Source organism: Pseudoliparis swirei, chromosome 4, assembly GCF_029220125.1.
Source record: "Pseudoliparis swirei isolate HS2019 ecotype Mariana Trench chromosome 4, NWPU_hadal_v1, whole genome shotgun sequence".
Taxonomy (NCBI): domain Eukaryota; kingdom Metazoa; phylum Chordata; class Actinopteri; order Perciformes; family Liparidae; genus Pseudoliparis; species Pseudoliparis swirei.
In genome coordinates, this window is record NC_079391.1 from 26,441,788 (window position 1) to 26,469,471 (window position 27,684).

General features: G+C 43.5%; 1 protein-coding gene across 1 annotated transcript; it reads right to left on the bottom strand.

Moving 5' to 3' along the window:
- Positions 1 to 72: 72 nt before the first annotated feature.
- On the bottom strand, positions 73 to 27,157 carry cers3a (ceramide synthase 3a). Its single transcript, XM_056413640.1, has 11 exons — positions 26,942 to 27,157; positions 16,979 to 17,160; positions 14,344 to 14,461; positions 8,761 to 8,879; positions 8,601 to 8,658; positions 8,359 to 8,409; positions 6,963 to 7,055; positions 5,614 to 5,742; positions 4,805 to 4,911; positions 3,641 to 3,794; positions 73 to 2,739 (listed from the first exon to the last, which is right to left on the bottom strand). The coding sequence occupies exons 2-11, from the start codon at positions 17,149 to 17,151 to the stop codon at positions 2,533 to 2,535; spliced, it is 1,209 nt and encodes a 402-aa protein (XP_056269615.1). The 5' UTR covers positions 17,152 to 17,160; positions 26,942 to 27,157; the 3' UTR covers positions 73 to 2,532.
- Positions 27,158 to 27,684: the final 527 nt, after the last annotated feature.

Consider the following 27,684-nt stretch of genomic DNA (forward strand, 5'->3'; position numbering starts at 1 on the left):
ATGTGGTCAGCACCCTGCTTCATGAAATGAAAAAAGAGCAGTGTGATGAGTACCCTGAAGAAAAACAATGGCTAATTATTCAGACACCAACTTTAATGCATACAGTTTTTAAGAATTTGATTGCCTTAGCATATTAATTACACAGTTCAGTATTCAAGACTGCTTGCTACATAATTGTGACACTGCATATATGCTTGATTTGACTACTTCATTTGCTGTGGGTAAAAATAAACATACGGGATGAATAAACCATGAACTTCATATTGTTTCATGGTGCTCACTCTTCCAACCTTCCAAATACTTTAAAAAATGTTAATGAAATACTTGCCGATGGCTCCAACACTGACTATAAATCATCCATAACCACACTCGGTATTTCCATAGAATAGAATAGACAAGAACCAGTTTTCTGTGCTTCTTTTCTCAAATTAAGTGTCGAGAAGTATCAAAGTACTTTATCATTATTTCGTTCAGCATTAGTGATGACTGTACACTACACCGATATGCAGTTTGTGCTATAACCATATTATTATAGATCTATTATGTTCAGCGCATCACAGCAAGTCCTCCAAAACAACAACATACGTCATTTAGTTTAGTTTATTATAAGTAGCACCTTTGCATCCATTCTCTTGTTAGGTTGTAATAGATTATTTTGATTCTGTAGTCTTGAGCTTTAAATTAATACATATAGAAAGATATTATAACAGGAAATATTAGGGAGAATATTGATATTATTATGTGTTATGAAGCATGTATGCACAGAGTACTGTTTACTCTATGCATATGTCAATGGAAAGAAGTAATGTTATGTATGTGCATGGAATGAATTTCAGTTAGTATTTCAGAATTGTCGAAGCCGGTTGAAGCACGTGAAGTGACTTTAATGCGGACTATAACAGACGGGACTTTTATTGTGAAAATGCTTGTTAAGTGACTTGACCGGAAGTCACGTTTTGACCCAGGGTTCGTGACGTTTGACCCCTCCATTTTGATAGTGGACTTTGAGCCAACAGGAAGGTGTTAAAGGCTGAACTAACTTTGAAGAGTAGGTGATTGGCTGGTTTGCAACTAAGACACGTTGTACTGGGGGAAATCGCTCTTTCGTCTTGACGCCGGTTAGACAGCAACACATGCTTCCTTCCTGCTTGTACCTCATCACCACGGAACCCACGATCGTGAGCTTTTGGTTGTTTGTTAAACTTTTGTTTATACTTCTTCCCATTAAACACTGTTACATTTGATTCATGGCATTCTAGTCCTGATTTCCATCGAGTGCGAGGGGCCCCATCATAACTCACTCTTTACTCTATACCTTCCAAAACCTTTACAACTGTTAGGGAAATGTCTGCACGGCCCTTGCAGACATGAAGAGACGACACACTCTATGTTACACCTAGCCAACAAGCTGCATGGATGAAGAAAGTAGCATTGGATTTTAAAACTCTCTGTAATAAACACAAAGACATGAGAATCATGTATTTGTTCTCATAATGATATCCCAAATGTATGCTTTTGTTAAATGGAAATATTCTATCACAGTCATATTTGCTTTAATCAAACCTAACATCACATTTAGTCTATATTTGTCCAATTATCTATGGAAATAATTACAATATATCATACAAATATGTGCATGGATAATAGATGTTCATCTTAAATTGTGTTACAATGTTTACCTCTCTAAATAGAAAGTATAAAGAAAATATTAAATGTATCCTTTTGAACACAGTAGCGTGCAAGTTCTCGTAGTACATGAAGGTCATCTTCTGGAGAAGTCTATTGTGTGACAGGATCCCATTCATGTGACCATAAATAAGTAGTGCAAGCTCACAACGTGTTGATATTCAAGCCAGCAGGTCTTTTGGGATGAAACAAGGAGGTAAATAATAAACCACCTCTTGCATTTATCAAACAATATGAAACAATTTAATGTGGTAATATGCACACAGTGGGGATTGTGTTGTGTGTGCTTGTTTGGTTTGGCCTGTAGAGCAACACACAACACTGTGGGGAGGGTTTTCCATTGTCTTGTTTTTTACTTCTTAAAGTCAACACATTCTTACTCCCAACTGGAAATACCACTGCTTGATCAATGGTCCGTAGCTTCAAACCAAGATGCTCTCGGTTTGCTACTATTATCAGTTCAGAGAGATTCTCAGAGTTAGAGATGGCTTTTCTGTTCAGGAAAATAATGTTGTGGGTTAAAATAAGTGCATTTGTTTATAAAAATAACTACGCTTGTTATGCAACTGCCGTTTGTAAAGTCTAGAAGTTATTTAACAAAACTACAGTTACTGTAAATAATGTTCACCTCTGGTTCCACACAGGACATGAACAATGGCCTCCGGGTGGAAGTCCTGTGTTTGTTGGACTCATACAACCTACAAGGTTATCTCCCTATATAAACTACATCAGTTGCTCTTTCAGACCAATGATGATTGGGTTTACATTGGAGTTGGTTGAAAGCACTGAAACAGCTGTGGTATTTGACGGCTCAAGAGTCTGGGTGTATTTTCCACATCTTTGGCTCTACTGATCATACTGAGCATGAGTACATACAGTCTTTGACCGGCAGATGTTCTCTGGTGGAGACAAGCATCCAAAGCCGCTGTTCTTGTCCTTGTTCTCCTTCTCACCAACTGCCAAACCATTGCCAAGCGTATGCTGGTCCTCATTTCCGTCCTCCGTCAGGCTGCTCTCGTCCTCCTCATCGTCACTTCTTTCATCTCTGATCAGCTGTGAATTACAGTAAAGAAAGAAAGCCAATATGAGGGAGATGGTTGTAAAAAGATTTTTTTTGAAATGGAAGAAGAGGGAGTGGATATTCAGCAAATACAAGCAGCTGGTGGAGCCAGAATTCAAAGACAAATAGAACCAGACATTCACCTGAAAGCAGTTTTGGAACATGTGCTGCAGAGAACACAGAGGAGGAGTTTTGGGTTCTTGTCAGTTGAAACAGTGAATCTTTGTTGATACTACTTTTTGCACTCTTTTGCACTGTTGCTCTATCAGTGAACTATTCTTATTTATTAATAGCAACAGTTCATCTGAATAATCTAATGGCCTGTTTTCATTGAGTGTGTATGTGTGTTACATTAATGGTATTGTCAAATATAAGTTATTTCCCCCTGGTTGCTAAACAAGCAGAGACAAACTGTTTACAGGTAGACATAATGAGGTGAGTCTACTAAATGACCATCAGTGCTGGAAGGTTATGTAACAACTGGTCACAGCAACATTTATTTCCGCATGAGTGATAAATAAAAAAGGAACCAATGTAATTCTTATTGTAAAGGTAACATATATTCCAACTTTGTATCTGATTTAAAGAATATGTATTCTTATTATAACTCAGGTATTTATTTGGGTAGAGTTGTCCATCCTTTCTCTTGGTTATGAACTTTTTACTCGTCAAGTTAATGGTTGGAATCTGAGAACATGGTGACATCGCCACCTCTCAAAATGGTCTGTATTGGCATTGTTCCTTCTTGACTGTAATTGTTCACTACTATAGTTAAATTGAGCTTAGGATGGCTTTATCGGACCAAATAAAGGAAATTGTGGTATAGCATTGCCAAGCAAATATTACAACCCTAATCAAAACAAATTTGGAAATATTGAGAGACAACAGACTTACAGTGCCAAACATGAATTTTCTGATCATGCAGAGAATGAGGTAGGCCCAGAATATGTGCAGACAGAGAAGAATCCCCAGCATCACATTGAAGAAGTAGTAGCCAAAGAAGGCAGGGTAGTGGTGAACGGGGTAGACCCAGGTACAGTGGATCAGCCTGAAACACAGCAATTGAGAAACAACAACATCGTTATTTTTCCATCTTGTATGTCTTGATGTGTGTAAATAGATTAAGTTGTTCATATCATTGGTACAAATTAAATTCTGTAGAAATGTTATGTGAACAGAGTGTGGTGGGGTGGCTCATGTCATGGATATAAGACAAACTGAAGTCAAACATATTAGTCTTTTTGTTTTGAATCAACAGTGGCCTCTCTTTGTCGTCCCACACACACACCTAGCTCATCACAGGACGCTGAGTGTTCCGTGGTGTGGCTTTCTGCACACAAACATTTCTTAAAGCCTAAAAATATGCACTTTTGTGTGATGTATAAAACCATCAAAGACGGTCTTTAGAAACTGACAGCCAAGTGCATGCTTAGACTACATTGTATTTGGAAATACTGCCAGTAAAGAGGTAATGATGTTGTTCATGCCAGTGTCGTCAGTGACTTCAGTAACAGTAACCACATATGTGCAAACAACTTCATGTGTATTTAGTTTACATTTTTTATTACAGGAAAACTAAGCTTGTAAAAACTAGTCAAGCCCAAAATAACGTAAACCATATTTTTGTGTAATCAGTTAAACTACCTATCTAGCACAGCTATGCAGAAGTGTTAACTCCATAAACATTTTTTGTGATAAATGAAAGAGGCAACTTGTACTCATTTGATTCTTAAAAAAGAAAAATATTGTGTTTATCTCCTCTTTATTTTCTCTGTATATATGTGTACTCTTTGTACTGCAACAATTTGGATAAACAATGGATACATAATATTATATCTTTTCTTAGTGGATGTACCAAACACTGTATAAGGTGTCTTCAGTGTGTGATCAGCAACACACTTGTATTAGTTTAAAAGAAGAAAGAAAACATTACAATTAAATGTTCTAATCCAACAGAATCGATAGGAACTTAACTGTCATATAGACTCATGCATACACATCGTGTTCATATTCTCTCTCTCCCACATGGACACACATACACCTCATTTATGAGCTTACCAGAATGGGAAGATGATCAGTCGTGTTACCATAAACACCAAGGCAAACAGAACAAAAAGGCTTTTGCAGGTTTTCTCCCATTTGGCGTAGTTGAATAATTTTGCAGACTGAAAGATAAATGAGTTGTAGTGTTAATTAACCATATTTCAAAACACAGAGCAAATTAGAAATGATTTACTGTATAGTTTCTGCTCTATGATGCTATAATTATAACTCGCCAGGTATTCATTGGAATTACTTTCAAACTTGACCATTCTGCCAACAACAATGTCAATGTCCAGTACCAATGCAAGAAGTTGTGTGTCCTTTTTGTAGAGAGGCAGAAATTAAGCACTTGGAGATTGGGGTGGGGGATGGGTATGGCATTTAACATGGGTGAGTTACTTCGGGCTACATCCTGCCCTTCAAAACTATTAATTGCTATTCTCCACCTGTTCACCACATGACTTTGGACTTTCTTCACTTAATGAATTTAATGAGGCGACTCATTACATTTGAATCCACTGCCAAACGCCGCCAGTATTGAGCAGAATAATGCAGTTTTGTCACTGGTAATCCAGCAACTCTCTTCAAAGCCTTGGCTAGTGAAGTTGCAACCTGGGAGGGCAGAGATCTTTCCTGTCACTTCAGCGTTCCTGTCTGTGAGTATTGGACCTGTTAAGCCTCAAGTCTGCTTGCCAACCTGCCCCAGCCTGCTGGGTTCCAGCCCGCACCTCCGCCAGCCATCCTCCAGCCTGCATCGCAGCTAGCATGCATTGCCGTTCAGTGTCAAGAGAAGGGCTGTTAAAATGTGTGTGGCTGTGACTGACCTCCAGTAAAACGTCAGAGGCATCATGGACAATCATAACCAGCGTTCCTATTCTAATGTAGTTGACACACCAGGAAAATGATAAGAGGACCAGTGTGGCCAAGTGGTGGATGATCTGCTCCTTAAAGTCCTTTAGGAAGAAAAACATAAAACAATGTGTCAATTAACATATATAGTCTTTTACATACTACTAAACTAGATTCTGTCACAATGAATTTAAATACTTTCATAGCTTAGCTGATTTAAGAGGTTACCGGACGATCATAATTCAGTCCGTTTAGTTTGTTGTTTAGCTGTTTTGGGAAATGGAGAGAATGGGGGCATATTTGAAAGGACATTGGACCTTTTGTTGACTAAGTGAGGAGTTGTAGATATCCATGTGCTGAACAGTGGCTTAAGGGGTTAGATTTTCTGGATCTGTTGCTCTGTTTTTTTCAAACTCGCAAAACACCTTTCCAACTGTATTTAGTTAAATTGTCAATAGTGATGGTGGCTGAGAGGGCGGGACTGACAATGGCAACAAAAACACTGTTGGTTTGACTGTTAAAAGAGAATGTATATGTATAAAGTAACGTGTGATATAAAGTGAAATGAAATGTGTGAGAGGGATCATTACCTTCGCATTGAAAATGCGGAAGGTTATGTTTTGATCGCCGTGTATTTATTTATTTGTATGCGTGTTATTCGCAGAACTCAAAAAGTATTGAACTGAATCGCATGAAATTTGCTGGGATGATTGGTTATTATCCGGGGACCAGTTGATTATATTTTGGGATCGATCAGGTCAAAGGTCAAGGTCAAAGGTCATGAACAGGTCAAATCATCTTGAATCGCATGCAATTTGGTGGGATGATTGGTTATTATCTGGGGACCATTTGATTAGATTTTGGGATCAATCGGGTCAAAGGTCAAGGTCAAGGTCATGGAAAGGTCAAAATATATTTCTTACCATAGCACGATACATTTTTGTCCAATTGGCATGCAACTAATGCCAAAATGTTCATAATTCAATGCCCAATCTTGTGACATGCGAAGGTATGCGCTCTACCGAGTGCCCATTCTAGTTATACCTGTAATGATGCCTCTTACACTTTCTACAGTCACGCTTCAATTCACCACCTCACCATCTGTGTTTAGAAAATGTGTGTATGCACGGTTCAGAGTTTCTGTACAGGTGCCCTCATTCTACCCTCAGGTTTGTTTTCATAGATCACAACGTTTGCATGGGAAGTCACGTACACCTCTTTCAGGCCCTGTTTGTGTGTATACGCAACAGTTCTAAATGAGACCTCAGGAGTGCAGGAGATTCAACAAAGAAAAAAAAAGGTGCCTCTCACAACTGCTACTCACCTTTCGCTTGACATCAAAGGCAACGCTTAAGAGAAGAGAACCATAGAAGCTCATTTCCAAGATATAATACCAGTACTGGGACTCCAGCATGGACTACGGACAGAGAGACACAACACAAAACAGTTAGGAAAACATGGACAGCATGTAACGGGAAGCTGCAGTGTGTTTCTGTGTGCATCATAGATTAATGGCAAAGGACACACTGTATCTAAATAGAAAGTTTTGGAATTATCATTTCATTGAATTCAATGACAAGTGAGCTACAATGGAATGACATTTAGGAAATGGGATTTGCATCTAAAATCACAGATTCAGCACAAATCTTTTGGTTTGCATCTCTTACAAGCCATAGTTTTCTTTGCACTTTTCGTAACTTGGTTTTGGTATCGGACAACTGTTCTAGGGGTTGTAATTCTGTGTGGTGTAGCTCTGTGGCTTGTATTGGTCTGGGAAGCGACCACAGAACTCCAATGAACTAGTGTGATGTAGGACTTCCTTCAATTTGTGTGTCTATATATATACACACACAATTCCACCTTCAATCATCATCAGAGGCTGAGTGGCTGGTTATATTATGCACTAACAATGATTGACAATAGCGAGCGTCCTGACAGGCAGCATCACTGTGCTAAGAGGATCATAACACACCTCAAACACCTTTACAACAGATCGTTCTCTCAGCTGTGGGCAGGGAGCTGCTGCCTGATGGCCGTTAAGGATGGGTGAGGAGGAGTTTCTTCTCTCAGGCTATCTGGGTCCTGAACCAATGACTGACACTCATCCGTAACTCCTGTGAGTATTTAATTAATCCACCTGCCATAATTTTAACCCTTACACTTCTGCAACAACGCATCCCTCCACTTAGGGTCGGGGAAACACTGCATGAGTTTGATGCAGTGAGGCACACTGAATGATACCCAGCCCTAACGACAACAACTAAATGACTGTCAGTCATTGTGCAGAGAAGCACAACAACCACTGTGTTGCCTCGAAAAGAAGCCTTGTGTGTGTGTGTCAGTATGTGCGTGCACAAGTTATGCGGTGAGTAAAAACTGTGCAGACCTCTTATTACCTTCGCATTGAAAATGCGGAAGGTAATATTTTGATCGCCGTATATTTATTTATTTATTTATTTGTATGCGTGTTATTCGCATAAGTAAAAAAGTATTAAACCGAATCGCATGAAATTTGGTCGGATGATTGGTTATTATCCGGGGACCATTTGATTAGATTTTGGGATTGATCGGGTCAAAGGTCATGGTCAAGGTCATGAAAAGGTCAACATCTTCTTTTTACCATAGCGCGGTCAATTTATATCCAATTGGCATGCAAATAATGCCAAAATGTTCATAATTCAATGCCCAATCTTGTGATATGCGAAGTAAACTATACAAACCTGCTTTGGAAAACCCGTCCATATTTCCCAAGTGTCATAAAACCATTTCTTCTACAAAAACATAGAGAGAAATGTTATATTTGTGCATTTTATTTAAAATGTAGAAAGGTGTAGCTTTTATAAAACACCCACAAGCAGGTAACGTAAACATTGAACCACAGCTTTCTGAAGTTGCTTTTCACAGTAAGATCTTATGATTCTGGCTGAGATGGGCTACTTTTCCAATAATATGAGCTACTCACATCGTACAGTGCTACTATTCCTCCAATGAAAGCCAACAGGTAGAAGACAAACCTCCAGCTGTAGGAAGAAGAGAATATACATGCATAGATTATGGCTATTATTGAATAATGCATTACTATTATTATCACAATTGGATTATCAAACACACAAAGTAAGGACCTAGCCTCTCTGAATTTCTTCAGTATTCCAGGATGGTCGTGACTGCGTCTTCTTCTGAACCAGCGTAAAACTTGTCTCTCTGACAAACTGCTTTTCTTAGACAGCCCATCAATGTCTGCCTAAAAAGGAATTAACACACACAAACAGGAAAGACTTAGGTAATTTAGATGTACTGTATGTCTTTCTCACACCGGAAGGAACATTGCGGTGTTAATTTTTAAAAACATGCACACAAAAAAGAGGCTTGTGTATGTGATACGAGCCCACAGAACAGTATCCGTGAGTGGAAAAGCACCCTCTGACGGTTGTGATGACCGCAACCTTGGTTACACACTCAAGAGAGTATTTTGAGACTTTCGAGGTGGGGATGGAAGAGACAGCAGCTAATGTATCCTTCGATTGGTCTCATTCAACACCAACAGTCTCCAGCCTGTTTTGTTTTATGTCATATTGTCTTCCCCCTCGAAGATCTGTCACTTTTGGGTTTATTGCCACATTTTTGCAGTCATGAAGCTTTTACATCCAAGCTATCAACCTGTGCAACCATCGTTCTGCTCGTAGTCAACAAGTGAAGATGTTGAGAAGATAAAGTGGGAAAATCTGGCTCCACATGTTGCACCTCAACGCACCAAGCAACTTGAGGAAGTGGAAAGGGTTTTCCTTCTGGAGCAAAGCTGCACTTAGCCACAGCATCACAAGCAGCGATAAACTCGCTCCCAGAAGAGGTGCCCTCAAGCCAGGAACCAGTCTTTCACCCAGCAGACTACTGTTCTTTCCACGTGTAAAAAGAGAAGTCAACATCAATATATTTATCATGTAACTGCCATACTTCTGTAGTTATTATAACCCAAATGGTAATCTTTTCCTAAACCTAACCAAGTAGTTGTTGAAGACTGTATGCATAAAACAAGCGAAAATTGATACAAGTTGTAGGATATCATACGAACTGTTGAGTTGGAGAATGCGTTGCTCTCAGCTAGTCTGCCTCTCCTCCCTCTGAACATTTACATCTTCACAGAACATGCTTTTCAGACACGACAATGGTTAACCACTGTACACACAATTACTTCCACACAGGGAATACATTACCAGCTCGACTGGCTATCCGTTGGCTGCAAGTGTATGGAAACAGCGCTGAAGCAATGAAACAGGAAATCTGGGTTTTGTCCTTAAGACAACCTAATACTTATGGCCGACTGCCATGAGAAAGCTGGCCTGCCATGAACTGAAAGAAGACTCCCCGCCCCCTATCCAGTCATTCATAGACTTGGGTGATGATATGAATTCAGCCACAATATGTGTATAATATTTTTTTTCTCACGCACAAAATGAGTGCAAACAGAATCGGTTGGATTCATCATGTACACTGCCAATTTAGTTTTTACCACCGTGCATATGTTAGTGAATCAAAATCATTCTAAATTGACTGCTATTCACAATCAGCATTATTCCACGCCTTCTTTTCTCTATCTAAGGAAATACATTTCCCCGTGAAGGGTTGTTTTTCCTGAGGTTTTGGGACAGGGATGTCTATGTGTACAGATTGTAAAGCACTCTGAGACAAATTTGTAATTTGTGAAAATGAGCTATACAAATAAACTGAATTGAATTTAATACAGATTCATCTTGGAGAAAGCAGGGAAGTTGTTGCAAAAGAGTAAAGCATAGCCCCTCATTCATATACAAAAAAGTACTGAAACACTTATCTGAAGTCTTTCCATTGGATGATATGATGATGATTATGATTAAAAAGAGGCTTGGCCTGCGAGTGAATGTTCTGTCCCCTGGACAAGGACTGTGGCTCGGGTAAAAATCTAAATGGTTTGGCATTAAAAATTATGCAAAAAAGAATAACAGACTAGAATAAAAAGAAGAAATGAGGAGGACATATGTCAGCTCAAGATGAAAGTGAATTATTGAACCTACATCCAGTGAGATATGTCCAAGAAATAAGGGTGACAGTGAGGATATCCAGCAAAGACTTTCACCTGTAGATAATTCATCTGATAAATGTATTAGGGCTGTACAAAATAATTTGAAGCAGCTATTTTATTTTGCATGTCTAATAATTTAGTTAATTTTTGCACAATTGCACGTCAAGCTCAGGGCTCATTTTCTGACGCTCCGCTCCCTGGTCCACACATGAGCTGTGGAAAATAAAAACAGCTGGGCGTGTCTATGAACTGTCTTTCCGTGAACATCAAAGGGCCTACTCCAACTCCCTTAAAGATGCTCGCTCACAGTTCTATTCCTGCTTAATCAATAAAAACCGTAGCAACTCTAAACACCTTTTTCGAAGCAGCTATTTTATTTTGCAAGTCTAATAATTTAGTTAATTCTCCTGAAACCACAACCATTCTCTTTAAATGAGGCTACAGAGGAGCAATGCAACAGCTTCATTGACTTTTCCAGATCCAAGGTCAACAATATTTGTTCTCTGATGTCCAGCTCTCCATCTCGGCTTCCCTCTGACCCCATCACCTTATCTGTGCTGTCTCGTCTACATCTTGCTGAGGTTTAGGAGAGCCATGGCGAGGAAATCCTCAGTGTAACACACCTGTCACTATCTTCGAGTTCCCTTCAGTCTGGCTGTGTCGCACCTACTCTCAAGGTTGCTGTCATCCATCCCCTTCTCAAGAAGCCCACCCTGGACCCGAAGATTCTAGACAATTACAGGCCTATCTACAATCTTGCACTCCTGTCCAAGATATTAGAGAAGGTAGTTGCTTCTCAACTTTAGGACCACCTCAAACACAACAAGATGTTTGAAAAATTTCAGCCAGGATTTCGTTCAGCCCACAGCACTGAAACTGTAACACCCTGTTCTGTTTCTCCTGTGTTCCGTGTCTCCTGTGTCTCCTCTGTGTCTTCTCTGTCTTAATTGTTTAATTCCCTGCACCTGCCCTCAGCCACTCTTGTCTCGTTACTGTCTGATGTCGTACACCTGTTTCCCCCCCTATATATTGTGTCAGTCTTTCGCTTGTCTGCTGTCGGATTGTCGTCTCTAGTTCCGTGTCTTTTTCACGTCGCCCTGTCTGTCGTATCTGATCCTGCCTGCTTCGACCCTGCCTGCCTGCCCTGACCGACGATCCTCTGCCTGCCCCTTTTGGACCTTGTTCTTTTGGTAAACTGTTTTGCCTCATTAAAGAGTGCTTTTTTTGTTATTTATATTGCGTCCAGCCTGTCTCTCTGTGCCTGAGCCTCACCCCGTCACAAAGACCTGACAGAAACAGCTTTACTCAGGGGGACGAATAACCTGCTGATGATGGCCAATGCAGGATCACCCTCACTCCTCATTCTTCTGGACCTAATTGCTGCATTTGACACAGTGGATCACACTCTCCTCCTAGAGCGCCACTCTGCATTTAAGGGATCCAACCTTTCTGGCAGAACTGAGTATGAATCACAGTGAGGATGCAAGTCCAGAGAATTGCTTGGAATTTTTCTTTTGGATGCATGGCTGTGTTGGTTGATGCATCACTGATGCTTTGTTGGAGAGGGAATTGATGGATACCGTGTACATCTGTGGATTGTCTGCTTTCTAGAACGAAATCATGTTTGTCAGTAGCATAATGCTAACACGCACAAGAGCCACAAAGGTGGCGAGTTGTAGAGATTCATGCGAGATGAATATTGATATTTGGTTATCAATAAAGTTGATGTTTGAGTTATGTTTTAAGCATGCTCATATATTCTTCTCGTACAGGTTCTGCTGTTTAATTTGATGTGCAACATAATTATATTCGTTAGCAAAAAACTACCTTGTTTTACAGTTTTTTCCCTCCAATTTCAGAGGTTGCGCGTCAGCATTGTGTGTGATTGTGTCTGCATCTCCGCTCCCCTTTCTTTCCACAAATTTAAATTGTATCCAGTTTTAGCCACATCTTACGCTGAACTTTTTTGAGGTCCTGGCTGTTTTAATCTATATTCAATTCAGTTTATTTGTATAGCCCAATTATACATATGTCTTAACTAGGCTTATGGTGTTAGCCAACAGGTACTAAACCCCTTTAAGTCTAGCACTCCCTGGACCGGATAACCTGCCGAGGCTACCAGCTAGATTCAGCTTTTAGCTTTGGTGCTAGGTAACGCAACTGAGACAACAGATACTGGGAGTCCTCACCCTCTACTATGACTCCACTCACCTCTCCATGTCAACTGCTCCCACCTGGCTGATAAAATCACAGAGCTGGAGGGAAGAATATCCACACTGTACGAGATCCAGGATGCCGAAACACTCATGGACGCCATCAATTTCGATCTAGTACAAACCGGAACAATTAGTGAATGTTTCTGCCATCGCCTCCCCTCCTCCGGTCACAGTCCCTGAGCAGACCTGGCTCAGACTCTGGGCTAAGCCTAAAGCCCTGGTCCTTCCCACCACAAGCCCTGGTATTTGGTCTATTTTGTTTACAGCAGCTGGAGAGGCACGCATCCCTCTATTGCCACTCAACAATTCAAAGTCTAGTTGGAGAATAAATACAACTTTCCCTACAGGACTTCCCTCGGCTGGCAAGGGAATTCAGCCAACCTCAGGATCTTACCCAAATCCTCTCTGCCAATCACAAAACACTCCATAAAAATAGTTCTGTTCAACATCTGTTCGCTAAGCAACAAAGACCTAATCATCAATTAATTCATTACCGACAACCTTGATATGCACCAGCACTACTATGCACTAAACCAAACCACCCCCATTGGATATCATTACCTGGACAAACCACACCCTGATGACCGCGGAGGAGGAATCGCCATCGTTTACCGGCAACACATAAACACCAGCCAGACTACCATCCAAACTCCATCCTCATTTGAGCACATTCTAACCCCTGGTCCCCCCCTCCCAACCATACCTTTCATTCCAACCTATCTGAATTTCTGACCCAGCTCTGCTCCCTCACCTTCCATTCTGCTGCTCGGTGACCTCTACATCGACTCCTCGGACTGTAAAACAGCCACAGAATTTCTGGACATGCTTGGATGCTTCAACTTTACTCAGCACATACATTTCCCCACAACCACAGTCACTGTCATAAGTCACGGATGTCGCAGAGAGAGGACCCAAATGCCGACATATTCTGCAAAAAACTATTTAATTTCCAACTACTAACAGGACAACAAACACGTGGACCAAACAGTATGAAGCCACACTGGGAATGAGACGAACAGGGTTTACATACACAGGCAGGCGGAGGTGATTGGACAACGGGGAACGAGACACAGGTGAACACAATGAGGGCGGAGCTAGCAATCACACAGGACCAGGGCAGACAATCACAGGGAGACAGACGACACAAGGACTTCAAAACAAGACACAAAACGAGACACAAACTCCAGATCATGACAGTCACACCCTGGACCTGGTCTGCTTCTCAGGACTCCCCATAAATCGCCTCTCTGGTTCTGACCGTAACTATAGCCAGCTAATATAATGTTACAATCAATTGTATGTGTTTCAGCATGTTTCTGATGTTGATTGTATATTTTGTATTTATTTTTTATGCTGCACATGTTGCCAAACTGGTTTAATTTTTTTAAATTTTGCAATGTGTTGAGCTCTCAGTTGAGTGGGAACATGTTTACCTGAGCAGGATTTCTACTCTGAGTAATGTAGTAACGTTCCAGGATGGGGTTGTCCTCTGCTTTAAGATGGACCCTCTGCTTGATCCCAGCGTAGACAGCGAGTGGTGTTGCTATACATCTGGAATACATTTAATACACACAGGGTTCAGTTCGAACAATGTCAGTCAGCATAAAATGTAGTTTACAGATGGATTAAAATGAAAACCATGATTATTTATATGACTATGTTGTGGTTGGGCGTGGGTAGGCTCAGCTGTAGTTGGGGCTGAGTGGTTATAGGAATGGTGCTGGTAGGTGGTGGAATTAACCTTAGCTGCATCGGATGTTTGTGAAAGTGTATCTCCCCAATATATACGCTATTAGCGAGGTAAAACTGAGGGAGAGAACGTGAGCGGGGATCGCAGTCTGAGACACCCGCAGGAAACACGGAGCAGCGGTTGGTGGACGGACATGGCTGATGTGCTCGGAGGCGTGGTAGGAGAACGCACACACGACAACCCAAAAGATTACTGCACAATAAATAATTATTAAGAACTCGATCATGGTTTATTGCCGTCATTGGGCATAACCAAGTCGGTAACAGAAAAGTGTTACACTTGAGCCCAACGTGGGGCTTAAGCACATGGAGAACGATGGGCAACAGCCGGAGCTGCCGGCCTAGCCAATTATCTCGCTGGGGAAGATGCTTGGGGGAAGTTGCGGCAATCCAAAGGGACCAAGCAGAGGCTCACAGACAGTTCCTGAGGTGCTCCAGGCTCAAGCCGAGAGGCAGGCCTACGCTCTGGAGCAGCTCGCGGCGCGGACAGTTGCAGCTCCGCCAGCGCCGTGTCCCTCGATACTGGCCAGGGTGACCTTACACCGGATGAACGCAACCGACGGTGTGCAGTTGTTCCTGGATTCGTTCGAGGTGACAGCAGAGGCATGCAGCTGTGGTGCGACGGAATGGACGGTCCGGCTCTTGCCTCTTCTGGCGGGGGAGGCAAAGACAGCGGCCCTGGAGTGCGGGGACTGCCGGCCCGAACATCGACGTGGGTCCGTTGCCACCGCTCTATGGCCCTGGAGACCGTCATCACCTTGCCGTCGTCCTTCAACTCACGGTTCAATTCCTGCCTCTGCTAGTCTGTGATGACGGGTCCTTGGACATGCAAGACACCCCAAATTGCTCCTGTAGTTGTGCCTACCATGCATGAATATTGTATGGAAAGTTCTAATGTGCAGGTGGCTCCACTTCATGATGTTTGAGTGATTGGAAGACTAAAAAAGAGATCTACAAGACCTACATGACCTAGATCAGAGCTCAGCTGTGTGAGGAGAAGAACTTTAAGGTGTCCGGCAAGAAATACAATAAAGTACACATGTATTCAGGAATTGCATTTGTTACTTCAGTGCAATGTTTCAATGAGTTAAAAATATATATATTTTCACTGTTACTAATATAAAATGTATAGAAACTGCTGGTTGCATTTTCGTTAAGTATGACAAAAATAGGTTAGTAATGTAAATATATGTATTTTTTTTTCAAAAGTATTGCGCTTTCTTGTAGTACTTGAACATTGACGTGGCCCTCTTACGAGATGACAATACCAGCAGTGGCCCCAAGTCAAGTTTAAGTTTGAGACCACTGCACCTGAACTATCAAACATTACACAATCATTTAACATTCCATCTTGAACAAACATTAAAGGTGTTTTATATGATGGCCTTCGGTTATCAAGCTCCTCTTTTATGGAACCAGTCTCCACTTTCAGTCCGGTGGGCAGACACAGTCACCTCATTTAAAAATAGACTTAAGACTTTGCTCTTTAATAACGCTTATAGTTAGGGCTGTCTCAGGTTTGCCCTGGTCCAGCCCCTTGATACGCTGCTATAGACTTATAGGCTGCTGGGGGACATTTAGGATACACTGAGCTCCTTTCTCCTCTTCTTTTTCCTTTACGTCTCTTCATTGCACATTACTAACTCTACTTCTTCCCCGGAGTCTTTGTGTCTTCTCGCCTGATAGGGTCCATTGGACCTGGCTGTGTCTGAAGCTGGTCCTGGGTCCTGACCCCTTGCCCCTGCTTCCTGCATCCAGCCCCTGGCCTGGACCTGGCCTCCTTCCCAATGGCCCTGCCTCCTGCCTCAAAGGCCTGGCCTCAATGGTCTAGCATCCCTTGCGATGCCTCCTGCCTCTGTAGCCCTGCTCCTGTCATGTCCATGCTGATGCCCACTCCTTTCTTCCTCCTTCTGTTTCATGGATTGCCTACTACTCCTTTTCATATTCATTGAATGTGTTGTAACTCTTTAACACTGTACACATGCCATTTATTGCATCTGTCCATCCGGCGAGAGGTATCCTCCTCTGTTGCTCTTCTGAATGTTTCCTCCCTTTTTTTCCCAGTGAAAGTTTTTTCTGTTTTTTAGGAAGTTTTTTCTGATCCGATGTGAGGTCCTGGGACAGGGATGTCGTATGTGTACAGATTGTAAAGCCCAAATGTGGGATTCAGGGCTATACAAAATAAAATGAATTGAATATGCTGTTGACGTATAGTTGTAAATATCCTTCAAACTGTAACATACTGTGTAATCATTTGAGGGAGAGGGATATGCTGTTGTTACAGTATGGGATAATAGAAGCACCGAGTGTGGATCTTACCTTTCAAACAGGTATCTGATGAGTAGGAAGGCGAAGGTGTAGGGAATAGTGACGTAGAGATGTGAAGCTTTGGCATAGACCCGGTCTTCCCTGTCCTCCAGGTCAGCCCATGTCAGGTTCACAGGCAGCCAGATTTTGTCCCACCAGAACCACTCATACACTGTGTCCAACATCCCTCCAACCTTACAGCATGAGGTCACACAAACACAATACGTTATATTATACTTTGGTAGCCACCAATAGACATGCATTCTGTATCTAATATTTGTAAAGGTCAGGACTGATAAATGGCGCTGTGCCAACGGCTGCTTGTTTCAGTAGTGGCGTTTTGCTTTTATTTTATTGTCTTTTTTTTGCACTTTTCCTCTCTTTTTCTTTTTTTTTTGTCATTCACTTGTTTATTGTCTTTTTGCACTTTTCCTCTCTTTTTTTCTTTTCTTTCTTTCATTCTTAGTTATAATTGGGACACTGGACCATAACTACTTTTTGATAATTCTACACTGTGGCTTTGTCACTTTGTCGCGTTATTAACTAGCCCGAGCACAATGAAAACACCGCTGCGCTGCCGGCCGCGTCTACTCGCCTGTAGCTGATCGCGCGAAGCTTCAGCCTGAGACGCTGGAAAGACCTGAGCTACGGAGAAGGCTACGGAGAACAGATCGTGTCAAGCGGAGGGCTAAACGCAGGCGGGCTAAAACCCTGGAGATACAAACCACCGGGGGAACTGATCACTTGAGGAGCGTGGGGTCTTTGTGAGCGCGGCCAGGTACTTTTTTTCGATAATTTACTGTTTTTGTTCACTTTATGGGAGTGTGGAGGCTAGGCTACAACAAACAATGACGGGACCGTCGCCTACTGCGGCTCAGCTGAGGCGGCTGGCTGCTGCCGAAGCTTCCGCCCCCGGAGAAGCACCTGGATCCGAGCTGGGCTAGAGGAGAAGGGCTGCAAATGATCAGTGGGAGCTCCCGAGATAGGCAGAACGAGGAGATACAAACCTCGGGCGGGCGAGCTTTCGAGGAAACGAGGTCTTTGGCTCGTTATGGCGGCGCGCTCCGAATGCGGTGTCCCAGAGGATCTTCCGTGAGAGCAGTGTGGCAGTGAGTGTGTAGGCTCGGCTGCAGAGTGGTGGGAGCGGGGTGGTTTGATTGTCATCAGCTGGTCTGATGGGTCAGCTGATGACAATCTGTGTTTTGTGTATCTGTGAGGCTTGGTCTTTAAAGGGATGGACTGAAGACGGTGGAGTGCTGAGCAGAGACGCTGTCTATAAAAGATATTGCCAAACATCCCCCCCGACTACTCCGTTCCTGATGCTTATAGGGAGAACCTACTGGTGACGGCTAGCAACGTGTCACAAGCAGTCTCTTGTGTTTCACAGACGTGGCTGCACGCGGACTATCCGGATCAGCGCGCTTTGCCCCGGCTTCAGGGACTGTTGAGGACAGAGAAGACACAGAGCGGTAAGAAGAGGGGGGCGGGCTCGTTTATGTTATGTGAATGAGCGGTGGTACCGACCATGTGCGTGAAGGAGCTCTGCTTCGAACATTGAACTGTTGGCCGTGGGGATGCGCCCGCACTATTTGCCGAGAGAGTTCCGTCCGCCATTGTGGTTGTTACGTGCGTGCCATCAGCTGACGCTGAGGAAGACGTGGACACCATCACTCCACTGTGTCTGCTCTGCTGAATCATCAGCCTGGAGCATTGGCTATCACTGGTGACTCTTTTAACCACACCACACTGGATAAAGCTCTGCCAACCTTCCATCAATACATAGACTGCCCAACAAGGAACAATAAAACTCTGGACTTGCTATGCTAATACTCTAAGGGACATACAGCGCCTGCCCTTCCCCCCCTCGGCAGGTCTGATCATGACCTGGTCCGCTGGACACCCAGGTATGTTCCTCTGGTGAAGAGGCTGCGGTGACCACCAGGACTGTGAGGAGGTGGTCTCTGGGGCTAACGACGCCCTCAGGACTGTTGCTGAGTCAACGGACTGGGATGTTGTGTGGTGGACCCTGCAGGAGGGAGGACATCAACAGTATGACCGACTGCATCCGCGGAATACATCAGGACACTGTGAACACACCACCATCCCATCACGGACTGTCTTACAACACAACAACAAGCCCTGGATCACAAGGGACCTGAAAGCGCTTCTTAACATGAAAGAAAGCTGCTGGGTGATATTTCGAGGATAGGCTGAGAGAGCCCAAGCGCAGCCTGAAGGGAGGCAAGGAGAGGATTGAGGCTCGCATCAGCTGAACAACACAAAGGAGGTGTGAGGAATGAAGCAGATAACTGGCTTCAAGGTGGGAGGAGACAGCCAGGGGGCTCCTGGAGGGGCCAACAGAGCTGAACTGTTTTTTCAAGGGTTCAGTTCACAGCCCGTCCCCTCCACCCCACACCACACGACACCTCCACTCCCTCCTCCCACCTCTGTCCCCCCACGAGCTGGCACATCCAATGAGCCCTCAATCACACGGGGGCTCACCCTCCCTCTCTCTGTGACGACTGACCAGGTGAGAAGAGCAGGAGAAACTACTACCAGCGCCAGGCTGAAGGTCCTGATGGCATCAGCCCAGGGTCCTAAAAGACCTCGCCACCCAGCTGTCTGGTGTCCTGCAGGCGCCTTCAACCAGCTGAGGGGCTGGGGGGAGTCCCGTGTGGTGGAAGACGTCGTGCGGCCCCAGGGGTCCCTGAGAGCCTCACGCCACCCAGTCGTCTGGCCTCGCAAAGCGCCAACCTGGCCTCAGCCTGAGGCTGGGGAATCCCAGTGCTGCGTCCCTGTCCCCAAGAAGTCAACACCATCTGGCCTCACCGACTACCGACCGGGGCCCCTCTCCCATGTGATGAAAGGTGCTGGAGGCTGGTCTTGGCCCACCTCGAGTGGGGTGAAATCGCGTCGCTGCTCTGCAATTTGCTTCCCGCAGCCCAGGGGAGTGGACATCTCTACCTGCTGCATGCTGCTCAGTCGCACCTGGATGGAACCGGTGTCTTGTGAGAGTCTGTGAGACTTTGACTCAGTGCATTTTCTTAACACCATCCAGCCACTGCTGCTGAGTGAGAAGCTGCGGGGGGCGTGGTGTGGACGCGTCCACCATCTCCTGGATCTCTGCTACCTCACAGGCAGACCACAGTTTGTCAGAATGGGCGTGTGGCTGTCTGGGGTGGTCAGTGTGGGAGCCCCCCCCAGGGGCTATTTCTGTCTCCTTCCCTTCACCCTGTACAGCAGTAAGTGAGAGTCTGTCAGTCATTTGCTCTGTGCTGCCTACTCAGTCTGATTGTGAGTGGTGGATATTAGGGGATGGCGGGAGGAGGAGTACAGGGCAGTGGTGGTAAACTTTGTAAGTGGGCGATAGGGAACCTGACCTCAAACCGACTGAGCGAGGAGAGAGGATGGTGACTTGGTTGGAGAGGACAGCTCACACCTCTGAGTGTCCTGGGTGTCCTGGGGTGGGCGTGAACGTAAAGGAGGTACAAGTCGACGGTCATCTCGACTGACAGCAGCCTGACTACAAAGGCCAACATCAGCGCTGTGTACAGAAGGGGATGGATGAGTTCTTTTCCTGAGATCCTTCAAGCTTCGATCCTTCAACGGTGCAGCAAGATGCTGGAGTTATTCTACCAGTCGGTTGTCGCCAGTGTGCTGCACTTTGCCATTGTCTGCTGGGGGCAGCATCAAGCCGTGACACACCAGCCGTTCTTAAACACTGGTAGGAAGGCTGGCTCCATCATCGGCTGCCAGCTGGAGCACCTGGAACAGGTGGTGAGAGGGAGGACGTTGAAAAACTGTGTCATATATTGGCGACCACACCTCCACTCCACTCACCCCACCTCCTACAAGAGAGGAGGGTCTCCCTCACGTCTCGCTCTCACGCTCCGCTGCCAGAGAGAGATACAGCAGACATTCTATGAGGCTCTACAACAGTTCACCTCTTGCCAGATCACCCTAACCCTTCTTATATTTGTGTTTTTTATTTTTATTTTTATTCTTGTGTGTTGCTGCTACTGGCTCGACAAATTTCCCCTTGGGGATTAATAAAGTATATATCTATCTATCTATCTATCTATCTATGACTTGGCGGACATTTCACAGGAAAGTGTCCAGAAACGGAGGCGATAAACTGATTCAAATAATCTAAAGAGTCAGCCATTTAACACGATTGTTTTTGGCAACAACGTTCACTTTCATTTCCCATGATATTGTCGTGGAGAATGTTGTCCCATGAAACTGTATTTGGTTTATGTCTTGGATAGACAGTTTTCAGTAAAGAACAAACCCTCGGAACCGGATGAAAAGCATTGACTCAGCCATGAATCTCCAGCTCATCACCTGGAACTCGATAATACATCCCATAGCAGTGCTTTGGATTTACATGCCCCTATCAGGTCACGTGAGGTCATTTTCTCACGCTCCGCTCCCTGGTTTACACATGAGCAACGGAAAATAAAAACAGCTGGGTGTGTCCTGGAAGAACGCTGCAGACACACTAGGCTCACTGTCCATGAACTGGATTTCCGTGAGCATCGAAGGGCCTAAAAGGATCAGACAAATTAAATCATGTACCTGTACTCCACTCCAACTGCTCTGCTCAATTTACATATCCCCACTCTCAGTCATCTCCGCCCCCCCCCCCCCCCCAATGTTGTTAACATTTCCCTTCAGTCTGGCTGTGTTCCACCTACTCTCAAGATTGCTGTCATCCATCTGTCCCCTTCTCAAGAAGCCCACCCTGGACCCGGACATTCTAGAAAATTACAGGCCTATCTCCAACCTTGCTATCCTGTCCAAGATGTTAGAGAAGTATAGTTGCTTCTTAACTTCAGGACCACCTCAAACGCAACAACTTGTTTGAAAAATGTCAGTCAAGATTTCGTTCAGCCCACAGCACTGAAACAGCTTTACTCAGGGTGTCGAATTATCTGCTAATGACAGCCAATGCAAGATCACCCTCACTCCTCATCCTCCTGGACCTGACTGCTGCATTTGACACAGTGGATCTAGAGCGCCTTCAGACCACCATTGGACTATCAGAATCTGCACTCTAGTGGTGTTCCGCATCCTCTTCCTTATTTATATGCTCTCCCCGGTCATCTCATCAGCAAACATAGGATATCCTTCCACTGTTATGCTGACAACACAAAGCTTTACATTAAAACTGGGCAAAACCCCACTGAAGCCATGTCATGTCTCACTCCCTGTCTTGGGGAGATAAAGCCGTGCACGAGCAACACCTTTTAGTTAAACAGTAGCAAAACCGAAGCGCTTGTTTTTGGCGCTCAACACCAGGTTCAGTCTTCCTCCATAACTCCGCTCACATTTAACGGTCAGGTCAGTTGAGTTAGGTACGCCCCACTTTAACCCTGTCAGATGCAGAGAAGCTCGTCCACGCCTTTATCTCCTCTAGACTCTACTGTAATTCCCTCTTCACTGGGATCACTGGCAAGAACATCCAGAAACTGCAATACATTCAAAACAGCACTTGGATGAATACCGTCTCGCCTTTCCTAAAAAGGCTGCCAATTATCCACAAAGCCCACACTCTTTGCTGGGCACCACCTCGACAACCAGCGGTTGAATGATATTGATGTGGCTATACATCTCTCATCATTGACCAAAGTCAAACATAGTCTTGCCATAAGTACACACCGATTCCACACTAACTTGACCACCGAGCGGCGTAGTCGGAAGTTATTACCAGTATTACAATGTAGCTGTCTTTACATTTATCTTTAGCCAGCAGTTTTAAAGGGTCGTGAAACTGAGCGACTCATCAGTACCTCCTGGTCTACTGGAGAGCCCAGGCTTTTACTATAACGAGACAAATATGCGCAACACTAAGCGTCTGTGTTCCACAAACTTAATGAGCATTGGTTTCGGAAATCAGTAGCATAGTCCAGTAGTTCTCAAACTATTTTGCATGAAAACTGAACTAAATGGTCCGTGCTACATTTTTTATTGAAATAACAACTTTGTGTGACTCCTGTGACTGTGCTTTTTCAAATAATAGGACAAAAAAAATTGAAATCACTTTTAATCAAAGCAGATTGCTCCATCATACAAAAACAAATACAAAGTGCAATCACTTTGTTAGAACAAAGCAAATAAAGTTGCGCAAAAAATAAATAACATTTGGCAAATAGCTTGTTGTAGCTGCAATTAACATATTTGGCACTGGATATCTTTTCAAGATAATAACAACTAGAACGGGCACTCGGTAGAGCGCATACCTTCGCCGCAGGCACTTTTTTGGTACCTTTTCATGACCTTGACCCCGATCGATCCCAAAATCTAATCAAATGGTCCCCGGAGAATAACCAATCATCCCACCAAATTTCATGCGATTCGGTTTAATACTTTTTTAGTTATGCGAGTAACACGCAAACACGCACGCATACAAATAAATACACAGCGATCAAAACATAACCTTCTGCATTCTCAGAATGCGAAGGTAATAAGTGCAACCTGTTAAACAAAACAAGTTCAAATATTTGGCAAAAAAGAGTTTTACACTAAATATCTTTTCAAAACAATAACATGCAACCGGTGCAAAAAAGAATTAGTGCAGATATGTGTGAGCCATCAAGTTGGATCAGTATTAGTTCAAATTCACTCAGATTCTCAAAGGAATCAATATTCCCTTCATCGACAGCCTGCACATTAATCATTATAATTGAATAAATAAATTTGATTCCAAAAAGTTTAATAAAGATAAAATAAATGATAAACTGAGTCCACCTCCTCTTTGCAGAATACAATGTTTACAATTTCAAGTGTACTGTACTGTAGGACACGTCATGCATATGACGGATGTTTAATGTTTAATGTCTCTGAGGCAGCACGTTTCCTCGTGAGAGCCACCGAGCTTCATGTGAAACAGCTGAAGGCTTCCGTCTCCTACCAGAGTGAAAAGAGTGGTGCTTTCAGGGACCTTGTTTTTATGAAATCGACCATGCTGATAGCATCGGTCAAAACCTTGTGTAGTTCACGGCGCATCTAGGCTTCTCTGTGTATGACAGTGTTTTCATCTGGAGAGACACTCTTGATCAGCGCCTGCACCATCTGTGCAGAAAGCCACACAACTCTCCTATTTGAGCCCGGGTTCTGTCGGGTAACTGATCAGATGATGCCACTTTCACAAAGTGATTTGCCTGCATGCGGTATTCACCAAGTTTCCTCTGAAATAATTGCGTGGTTTATTTACGTGAGTGGGGTGTAATGTCGCCAAATGTCTTTTTAATTAGTCGGGATTCATACTGTCCGCTGAGTGTTCAGACATGAAACACAGACTGGTCTCTCCTCATCTGCATCGCTGTGTTTGATTTTCTTTCCCCTCCTGCCAAATGTCTCTTCGTTGTGCACACTACTAAGCTACACGTGAGTTGTAAAGGAGCTTGGAAGTCGCGATCGCGCATGTGCAAAGATAACCTATTAGCGACGTACTCGTAACGTAAACATGTATACGTACTTTTGTAATATGTGAAGTTCTCTGCACTTCCCCACCTGCAATATCTCGGCGCCCCACTGAGAACCACTGGCATAGTCCATGATGGGTTGATGGCCCTATAGTAGTAAAATGGGCATGGCCTAAATCTCTGGTGAACGGTAAATGGTGAATGGTGCACCTGTCCATCCTGGAGAGGGATCCTCCTCTGTTGCTCTCCTGAAGGTTTCTTCCCTTTTTTCCCCCTGAAGGGTTATTTGGGAGTTTTCCCTGATCCGATGCGAGGTTCTGGAACAGGGATGTCTATATGTACAGATTGTAAAGCACTCTGAGACAAATTTGTAATTTGTGAAAATGGGCTACACAAATAAACTGAATTGAATTGAATTGAATTAACCCTCCTGTCGCCTTCGGGTCAATTTGACCCGATTCAATGTTTAATGTCGGTGTTCTTTCGGGAGTCAACAAACAAACATAAAGTACCTCACACTTAAACTTGGAAAACAATATTAATTCTAATAATTTTCTGGAGATTTTAATAGCTGGGGTCATATTGACCTCAAGGGTAAAATATGTTAATAAATATAAAGGTGAAACATTGAATCGGGTCAAATTGACCCGAAGGCAACACAAGGGTTAAATGGACTGTACTTCTCTTTTCTAGTGTTCTGACCATTCAAAGCGCTTTAACACTACAAGTCATCATTCACCCATGCATACACTGCTGGGAGGAGCTACCATGCAAGGTGCCACCTGTCCATCAGGACAAACTAACAATCACACCTATTCATACAACGGTGAAACAGCTACGGGACCAATTTGAGGTTTTCCATCCTTTGATTGAAGGACGCCCCGCTTCGTGACTTTCTCTATATTGACTTTCTCTTTATAAATTTGGCATGTTCCAGGTAAAGCGGGGCTCTTACAGTAGCAGTGGTTCTGTTATGTTTTCATTATAAACATGAGTTGAGTCATCTCACATAGGTACAAGCTGAAAGCCAGCTGATGCTCTATTCTATAATGGAGGGCTCATTAGAGCTGACAAATGGGAATCCCATACAAGATGCAGGCTGATGTAGTCTGACAGTCAGAAGAGATACATTATGTGGATGGTTTGTTACACTTTAGATTCTGGGATTTCTATCAGCGCTTGTGTGAGTGTTACGTCCCGTGATTTAGACAGCCCTCTTTCAGGAAGAGGGTGGAGCAATCTCTGTCAGGCTGGTAAACCTGGAGCAACGCCACCTGAGAGGGATCAGCTAATCAGTGGGCGGGACATATGTACACCCAGAGTAAGTGTTTCTCTCTCTCTCTCGACCTCTGATTCCTTTGGTATGGTGCCGAAGTGTAGGCCACCATTTGTTTCTCTGCGGGTGAAGCTGGGTAGGGGTTCTCTGCCGTTTTTGTTGTGTCCATTTTCTCCTGTTTTGTGGTCAGACAGGGAGGCCAGTATTGTTATTCTGTTCTCTCATGGTAGGTCAGTGGGATCTTTTGTTTTCGAGTTAGCATGGGGGTTTTGGTTGTTGTTTTGGTCTTGGAGACTCTGACGCCTATTTCTTTTGCTTCTGTTTAATTCTACCCTTTGTTAAGCCCTACCTCTGTCAAATAAATACCCTTTATTGGTTTATGTATTTAACTTTATTGTTTGCCTCCTTCGTCTTCCCTCGTAGCTGTATTCCTTCTTTGTATGTTGCGGCCGGTGCACCCTTAGACAACCAAGAGGCCGTAACAGTGAGTCAGCTCTAGCATGAACCTCTCAGTGCAATGTGCTGATATGTGGCCCCCTCAACATATTCACTTAAATTTGACTGTTAAAATCTCTCTAGTCTCCTGGATTAAATTCCAATATATTCATTACAATTCATGTTGCAAGCCTATAATTTCACACCACAAACAGACTGCTCAGGGGTCTCTGTATCTCTTTCTATTAAATCCAAATAGAGAAATGTTTTTACTGAAACCCACCTGGAATTCAGTGAGTAAAGTCCATCAGAAAATATTCAGCCTGCATGTTGTACCGACAACTCTCTGCCTGACTATTCCTCTGGTTGACTCAAAACATTAACAGTGAGTAGAGGTAGATGAGTTTTCTCTGAAATAAGGGCCAGAAGTCTTACTTAGTGGAAGTTTACAAGAAAATTACCCGTAGAGAAGAATACAACCTCTAAATCAGCATTAAACCCCTAAAACATCTGCTTTCCATGACCTCTGGGTTGATTAATAAACATTAATTGTCCATTAGGTGTAGTTTGTTTCCTGCTTCAAGTAACATTAAACACGATTTTAATTCCACCTTTACATACCTGCTAGACCTAAAAAGGTGACCCAGCAAAAAAGCTGAGATAGAAAACAGGTCTCAAACTTTACCAATGTGTTGATCTGTCTGAGAAAGTGGACTTTTGTTCATCCCACTCAGCCATGACAAAGCTCACAGAGAGAACACCTGGAACTTATACTCACACCCAAGCTAAAACAAGCAAGTGGCTCACCAATCACACTCCTGTGTCATACAGGCTTACCTTTACAGTGTCAGTGCTCCCAGATAGAGCAGGTAAGGGTTGTTTCCACACCAGCTGATGGCTGTGTTTGCCGTGGAGGACGAACACAGATGGTAAAATCCTCTATTGCCCCGTTACGACTACCAGCTAGCCACTCTCTCTTTGTCTGACATTCTTTAGGGTCACACCCCGCCCTGCCACAATTACCTGCAAAGGTTTTTTTTTCTGTCCTCCAGGAAGTAGAAGTAAGCAAGAGGATTGCCATAACACACACACACACAAGCTTTTTCTTCTTTTCTCCCTTCCCTTAAGGGATGTAATATCCTTGTTTGTATTATGTTCCTGATAAAGCACAAAAGGAGGTTCTCCCATAAAACAAACCTTCAAAGGACAGATTAGGCAACCGTGAAATGATGTTGACTTTCACAAAATGCCAATTGATGAGCTTGGCCCATTATTAGCCCTAACCCTGTTATATATATATAATCAATGACAATATCTTACAAATGTATGCTTTTTCTGCACTTACACATTCAGCTTTAAACTGACAATGATGCTGCTTTCAGCTTTTACACTACATTTATGTATATATATGTACATGTGTATACATATATATATATATACATGTACATATATATTATATATATATATATATACATATTGTTATGCTGGTTTTAAGTGGGGTTGCAGTCTTTGTGGTTCAGGGTGTGTGTGTGTACGACAGAGCAAACAGTGTACTGGTACTCAACGTCAAGCTCAATCAA

Excerpts from the sequence above, each read along its gene's own strand:
- cers3a (XM_056413640.1), bottom strand. The coding sequence starts at position 17,151 with ATGTTGGACACAGTGTATGAGTGGTTCTGGTGGGACAAAATCTGGCTG. Across the intron at positions 14,462-16,978 it reads ATCAGATACCTGTTTGAAAG|ATGTATAGCAACACCACTCG; the intron begins GTAAGATCCACA and ends AATGTATTCCAG. Across the intron at positions 8,410-8,600 it reads GAATAGTAGCACTGTACGAT|AAGAAATGGTTTTATGACAC; the intron begins GTGAGTAGCTCA and ends ATGTTTTTGTAG.